The sequence below is a fragment of the Scardinius erythrophthalmus genome, assembly GCF_964197995.2.
Source record: "Scardinius erythrophthalmus genome assembly, chromosome: 9".
NCBI classification, from domain to species: domain Eukaryota; kingdom Metazoa; phylum Chordata; class Actinopteri; order Cypriniformes; family Leuciscidae; genus Scardinius; species Scardinius erythrophthalmus.
Window position 1 is genome coordinate 28,702,741 of NC_138229.1, and position 7,958 is coordinate 28,710,698.

At 41.3% G+C, this 7,958-nt stretch overlaps 1 protein-coding gene across 1 annotated transcript; it reads right to left on the reverse strand.

Annotated features, from left to right (window-relative positions):
- Nucleotides 1-2,959: 2,959 nt before the first annotated feature.
- fam78ba (family with sequence similarity 78 member Ba) lies at nt 2,960-4,821 on the reverse strand (the record flags this gene model as incomplete). The annotated part of the gene is made up of 2 exons (XM_081373475.1): nt 2,960-3,482; nt 4,487-4,821. 2 exons carry the CDS (start codon nt 4,819-4,821, stop codon nt 2,960-2,962), a joined length of 858 nt encoding a protein of 285 aa, XP_081229601.1.
- Between the last annotated feature and the right edge of the window lie 3,137 nt (nt 4,822-7,958).

Consider the following 7,958-nt stretch of genomic DNA (forward strand, 5'->3'; position numbering starts at 1 on the left):
ATATATGTTGCATCACAGTTTTTTTTGTGCAAAAAAAAATGACTTGCATGCAAGAAGAGAGGTGAAAAATCACCTAGTGGGTCTTTCTTGCCCATAATGCAGTGCTATGAAACTTTTCCACAGTAAACTCAGTCTCGTCCATTGCATAGACTCGTTTTGCAGTGGGAAAGCATGTGGATATCAAGTGGTTTTAACAACCACTTTTTTATTCCTCATTTCGGCACATCCTGTTTTATGAAACGCTGGAATCTTGAAGTTAAACCACTTATTTGCTGCTGGTGTTCATGCATTTTCAGATACCAGGTTCATACGTTTTAATGTCTCTTTATTTAGATGATCATCTTGAGGAGGAATATGGCTTTGACAGAGATACAGAAGATGTAACTGAGAATGAAATGATAGAGGGAGATGAGGTGAGGTATTTATCATATTACAGAGAAGGAACCCCATATGATCTGTTCGACCTTCATCTAGATCAGTGCTCCAAGCTTTAGACGTACTGCATGCATCTCCACTTCCAACGAAAGACTATCGTTTCCTTTGAAAGTGATTTAGGCGAAGAATAAATGCTCTGTTAGATTCAAGAGTTAGTCATTATTTTCTGTTATATGTCCAGACTGGATATCACCTCTTCATATCAAATTCAGTGCATAATAAAACAATGACATTCATTAAATTAAAAGCATGCAAATAATGAATAAATCTATCGAGTAACTTATATGTAGTAAATTTAGCAAACAGTCTCTCATGAAAGCGACAGCCACACACGTATACTGTCTTTATGTTAGTTGGTTGTTCCCTCTACTGAGCAATTTGCTCAAGAGAAAGATGACTAAACCCACGGTTCAAAAAATAATTTTTCACATTTCCTCACTCTGTAAACATCCGACTATATCAACTGCTAGCTTTATATAAATCTTTACTTAAATATTAATTTGCATTGCGTGCCAAGACCGCAATGGATTTAATTTGGTTATTGTATCATTACTGGTATTTAAACAGCCCTGTGTATCATTTTTGTGATGCATGCTACTTAATTAGCAAAAGCATGATTTTGGAAATCTTAAAAACTAAAGTAAGGAGGGATTTCTTTTTTCATAAAAATTTGGTGATTGTGCCATCCTAATCAAAAGCAACCTATTTAACCCTTTTGTTTGTTATATTGGCTATATGCCGCATTTAAAAGGGATGGTTCAGCCAAAAATTAAAATTGTGGTTATTTACTCAACCTCATGTTGTTACAAACTTCTATGACTTTTGTTTTCTTTCTTTTCTGTAGGACACAAAAGAAACTATTTCGAAGAATGTATGTGGTTTCTTTTTGTACATAAAATGAAAGCCAGGGGGATCCAGTGTTGTTTTGAACCCTGTTGACTTTCATCGTACGGACGAAATATCTTTATCTTGTGCTCTACAGAATTGGACTGACATAAGGGTCAGTAAATAACGAGGGAATTTTTTTTCATCCTTTGACATTTGTAATGGAAACTCCATTTCATCTGTGTCATAATTACCCAAGGAGTGTCAGTGGGAGAGGACGGAGTGAGACAGCATGAGAATAGAGAGAGGGAGACAGGGGACGTGGAATGGCACAGATGGAGTGTGTACGACATGTAACTAATCTGGTGAATGCCTATGGTGCAGCACCCACTGCGTAAACTCAAACGGACTCATAAACAAACTCCTATCGATGTGTCTGACTGTATCTGAGTGTATCCTTGACATTACTAGATACACTCCACCTCAACTGGTGGATGTCTTCATGCACTCTGCGGTCTATTTTGTCTTACAGCATGTAAAAGATATTTGCTAGCATTTGAAATGAAGTCACAAGTCAACTGATAGAAGTTTCAAAGAGTTTTGCTGGTTGTCCTACAAAGAAAAAGTATTTCCTGCAATGACCTCCCTTAGTTCTTGTGATGCCACTTTGTGTGGTATGGGACCAAACATTCAATCTCTTTCATGCATTATATTCCATCCGTCCTGAAAGTCCTGAAAAGCCCTGTTGCAAAAAACCCTTAACTTAAAACGCTTAGTAATAATTGTAAAGATATTATAACTAAGGGTTTTCCTAAAGGGATAGTTCACAGAAAAATGAAAATTCTGTCATTATTTTCTCACCCTCATGTCGTTACAAACAAGAATGTGTTCAGCTGTTTTTGCCCAAATTTCAATTTCGAGTCATTTAATTTGGTCACATGACGTGCAAGAACCAATGAGGTTTGACGTTTGTTGACGTTTGAGGCCTCGCCATATTTGAGGTAGTCTATGTGTATCCCCTCAGGTTCTAATCACACTGCTCCACGTGGGATTCGAACTGGCATTTCCGGCATGGGAGGCAGGCATGCTAACAAGGATGCTAAAGACTACCGCCTCTAGCATCAGTCGCTAGTGCACCTCTTGAGGCCAGGGGAGTGAAGTTTACACGCACAGCTCCTACTAGCTGGCCCCCATTACATACTGTATGTATGCATGACATGATTCACTTTTAGAGTGAATGAAGGCTTATATTTTAATTGAGTTGTACTGATTAATTTTATGGTACATTTAGGTATTATTTTGAGAGGTCTTACATTTTGGACCCCATTGACTTTCGTTGTATGGACAAAAACAGCTAAAACGTTTTTCAAAACATCTTCTTTTGTGTTCCGCAGAAGAAAGAAAAATTTGTAATGACATGAGGGTTGGTAAATTTTGGGGTGAACTATTCCTTAAACTTAAGGGATTTGTTCCAACTGGCTGCTCATTTAGTACTAGTTACTTCCAGTCTTTTGAAAACCGACCGAGAACTTTGAAGTTGAAAGGTAGTCAAACTTTTCCTTTCTCGACATTCTAGTTCAGCGGAATTGAGAAACCCTACAAAGCTGGCAATCCACAGAGCAGCTTGCGATTTCCCAAAATCCAGTGTCCAAACAGTGCATGCAGTCTTCAGTGTTCTTTAGGCTCTGTTAAGACAACTCTATTTGGGTGGTATAACCACCAGAGGTTGCCCCCTCCTAGGCCTCCACATCAGCACCTGGGCATCGTTGGCATTGGGCCTGCCCAGCGCGTTGGGCGGGATAGGCTCATTGTTACTGAGAATGTGCGGCTGTTCCTGGTGCGGTCGTCCCATCAGTTTGGCACGAGAACCAAGCGGCATGGAAGGATCCACCTCAATGTCTACCCGCATACGCCAGCGTACTGTCTGAAGAACAATACGCTCTTTGGTGTCTGCGTTTAGCGCCACCAGCCAGGTGATGAAGCTCTGGTCTCGGGTGATGTGTGTGAGCATGGGCGTGTTGCTGTTGCTGATTGGCACCGCCCAAGTCACACTGGGGTAGAAGTTGTCATTCATGCTCACCGTTAGCCGGGACGGCTTGGACGTGGGGCCTGAGAGGGTCACTGTTTCGGTAGTGTTACCATACCAGGGATAACTGACGCCGTCAGAATCGCTTATGGCCTTTACCCGTCCTTCCCGAAGCTCGGGTAATTCCCAGCTGGACCTGTGGAAGGAAAAGAAGATGAGCGGTCAGAAAGGACAAAAGAGCGGCAGTTCCTTAATACATCAAACGGGCGAAGAGGCTAAGAATATAGAGATGGTGAAGGTGGGTGAGAGGACCTGCTCAGTCCAAAGTGCCTCAAACAAATATGGAAAAACAGTGATTAAAAGACAGGACCGTGAATGAAATATTCATGAATGTGTTTTTTTCTCTCAGTTAGACAGCCCACTTATTTTAATTATCTCTTCTCAGCTTCTGTCCTACTCTGATGGTCTCCTTTTGTTGCCCTGGATTTTAGGGTTATGTTTAGGGCTGGGCTTGGGGCTTAAAAAACATAATTTCTCTAAGATTTTATGGGTTGTTAATGGTCATGGTTAGATACAGTGTTAGGACAATGTTAGGACCAACAAACTATCCAAGGACACATCTTACTTGGTAAAATCATGTCCAATACGGCAATATTCTGAGTTGAAGAGTTGGAAGTGGAAGTCGTGAGGGGAAGAGCAACTACCTCTTGCAATTCAAAGAAATTCAATTTAGGTAATACATTACGGGTTATCAAAAAAGACCTAAATCTTCATACTTCAAAGCTTTAAAAACTTGTTCAAAACTTCGAAACAAGGCTTTCTCTAGCCAGACATTTAAAGTTTATCGTTCAGTGTAAAAATACAGTGGCAATTTCTTTGAATTGCGGTTCATTTTACTTCTTTGCATTCAAAATCGACTTGTAACTGCATCCTGTTTGTTGGCTAATTCAATTCAAATTCAGGAATTGATTTGGAGTTTTGAAAGCATTCTCAGTTCAATTCTAAATGGTACACAACACTACAATAAATATTACATACTAGGAAAAGATTCTATAAAGTTATTTAGAGATGTCAAATTGCACAACATCATACTCACTTATTTGTCGACCACTGATGACCACAAACTCAACAGAACGACCAATAAAACATACTGACACTTGAGCAGCTTGTCGTTGTTTGTTTGGATTATTGATTACTCACATGCCAATATCACCATATGTATTGAAGAACTCCATTTGGGTGCACGCCTGTATCCAGCCCACAGTCCATGTTTCGTTTCTCGGAACCGGGGGCATCACGATCCCAGCCGATGCTCTGAAGTACGGGGTCTTGTATCGCAGGACAATGGGCGAATTCTCCTCAATGATGGTCGGGCATTGGTCAATGGAGGCTGAGACCTCATAGACCACTATATTCTCCCGTCGGATGCGGGGCTTGCAGGCGATGCTTTGAATGCAACCCATGGTCCTGCTTATTAGGGGTGTCAATGTGGCCAATGACGAAAAAAAGAGGATATGTTTTAGCAATATATTCATTGGCACTTTTTGCAACCCTTGAAACGCTGACAGATCCTCGTCTTCATTTCCAACTCAATATATCCTCGATAAATCCTCTGGGTGAAAGCAATAAAAAGCATGTCTGCTATGAAAAAGACATGTTTTGTTTCATTCCAGAGTCCCCTTGTGTTGTTCTAGCACATCTTTGAGACAGATGGAGATGTGTAACGGGAACACAGCGGTGTTGTGGAACTACGGGTGTGTGGATGATCCGTGTCGCCTGTTTCTGAGGCGCTGGAGTGCCGCACTGCCCTTGATGCTCGTCCCCAGCAGATGTGATCCGGCCTCCACCGAATCGGACACCCGGTGTGCGCCTGTTTCTCGTCCTCCTTCCAATTCACGCGTCCGGCTGTATCTCTGAGCCCTTTGATCCTGGTTTTCCTGCTAGGCGCGGGCATGTCAGTGCTGAAGAGGGAGCCGGTGCTGCATAGAGAGTGTATGTTTGTTATTTTTCCTCCAGGTGAATCGACCTCCCCAACATTTCGTTGATGCGGATCCTTTTGAAAAGGGAGAAGCGACACACAGACGGATCCGACCCAGGAGGGATTCAGTGCATCTGATTTAGGCTACAATGCAAACTTGGGTCACCTTTACAAATGCAGTGCCTGTCATGGGCATCACTGGACTAATTTTGTTTTTTTCCTTTGTGTGTTTCCATCCCTTACATCCATAGCGAAGACACCCTGTGCAAATCTTTGGAGAACACAAAGATAATGATAATAGTAATAATGATAAAAAACACAGCGAATGCAATCGCCCTGCAACATTATATAGCGCAGGGATTTTTAAATATATTCCTCCAATGGAAAACAGCAGAGCATCTTATAACGCAGACATGTGCTTATATGGTCGCTGTTCAGTTGCAGTGAGGTGCTGATCAGTGTTGCCAGATTGCGCAAGAAAAACACGCAAAGGCCCGCTCTGGTGGTTTACGTAAAACCTAGAATAAGCATGGCTAAATTGCAAATTATTGTTTTGTAATAATAAAAAGTAGAAGAACAAATAAACAAATACAATCTAAATAAACTAAAAATTGGCCATCTCTCTCGTGGGCTGCTAAAGATGCACATTAAATTCCCCATGAAATCTATAGGCCTATAGAAGTTTTTTGGCTTTTAGCATGAATATGCTAGCCTTTCTGTTATCTATAAGCTAGTGTACTCCAAAACAATGACAAAATTCGCATTTAGAAGATGCAAGCATTCAAAACTTAGTCTCTCACTTCCACCAATATGGATCAATGATTTTGGTGACATCACTCTGAACTTCATCTTCTCATCAGATTTTATGTCCAATCAAATGCTCTCTAGAATCTAAATAGTCCCGCCCCCTACACTATAAATAGACACTGAAGCTACCTAAAATCAGTCACTTGTTCCACATGTTGGCACATAGTGCACTATATAGGGGATAGGGAGGAACGATTCAGGTGTAAATATGCTTTCCATTGGGGCGAATGAAGTCTGGTTTCACATTAGTGTCACGAACCGCTACAGGCCGCACACAATCCCGGTCCAGAGACACGACAGCACAGAGAGCGGATCACAGGCCCGGAGTGGGTAATCGGGAGAATCGGGAGTATTCCCGGTGGGCCGCTTCACTTTTGGGCCGGTCGAGGACTTTTTTTTATTATTTTTTTTACATTTCAATGTCACATTAGTTACATTAGGATACACACGTTCCGCATTCTGCCACCACAGCGCGCAACTCAGCAACGTTGTACCATGTGAGGGAGTTCTCCCCTCCCCTCCTATAGAAATGGTTGGGTCCATAGCCCGTCTTTTCAAAACGTTTTCTCAGGGAGGCTACCCCCAGCAAACACAGAACGTTGGCACAACGTAGCCAACCTTTTAACAACGTTTTAACAACATGGCCAAAAGGTTGCTATAACTACGTTGTGTGGGAAGGTTGTTACAGCGTTGTCACAATGTTGACATTAAACCATCGTTCAGGGCCATTGCTTAAGGTTGTGCCTAGGGTGTCTGGGCAACCACTGGACTACATAATGTACTCGTCACTGCCCTGAAGCGCGAAAATCAGCCTTTTAAATTCCAACCACCTGTTGCTGGGCTCATTGTGTTCTCATTCATCATCGAGCAAGGATACGTGAGTATTGCATTTAGCCTAACAGTTACCTCAGCTATCAAACACAACCTACAACTTTAATTTCTAATGTGATTAATGTAGCATCGCTCGCACTGTTTAGTTTTTCGTTTGATTTTTCATTTTTTTTTCGCTATTTAGTCTCATTCGTTTCTTTGCTCCACTGGATTTGTGGATGTTTCCCCGGTGACACCTGCTTTCGGCTACTGTCCGCCATACAGACCCGGATTTGTTCATTAAATGTTCTGATCTGCCTTTGCTTTTTTATACTTTTATTTATACTGATTAGAAATAATTTTATTTATTATACTTAAAATAAATTTGTATATTCGTTTATTTATTTCTTTTTTCCCCCCAAATGTATGTATGTATGACTTTTGGAAGGGCAATTTGATTATATGCAGTTTTAATAAAGTTGAATTAACGAAACCTTCTGTCATTTTTACTCTTCAAAGTGTAGGCTACACTTGCAGGTGCCCCATTAAATAATAATATAGATAAACAATAAACGATAAAAAGTATATAATTATCTAACAAAATACACCATATAAAAATATTGTCAGAACGTCGTCTCTCAGTTGCTGAATGTCGCGCAACAACGTTGCTACAGCCCTGTCGCGTCTTACAATTCTACGTTGTTACAATGTTGCGAGCACGTAGACAGCGACGTTGCCATAGAAGAAATGCAACGTGCCACAGACGTTGCCACAACGTAAATGTGTTTGCTGGGCCGCGGCTCCGCCGGCGCCTACTGATAGCTGGGCCGGCCGTAACGGTACGCGTCAGGGAGGATGGATGGGAGGAAGAGGCCAGGAGGTAAGCTATGGAAGCTTTGTTTCCGCCACAGAATAAAACATTTTAAAAGATAATTGCGACTTTTTATCTCGAGTTTACATCTCGCAATTCTGACTTTTTTTCTCAGAATTGCGAGATATAAAGTCAGAATTGCCTGAAATAAAGTCGCAATTGCGTGTTATAAAGAATTCTGAGATATAGAGTCAGAATTGCGTGAT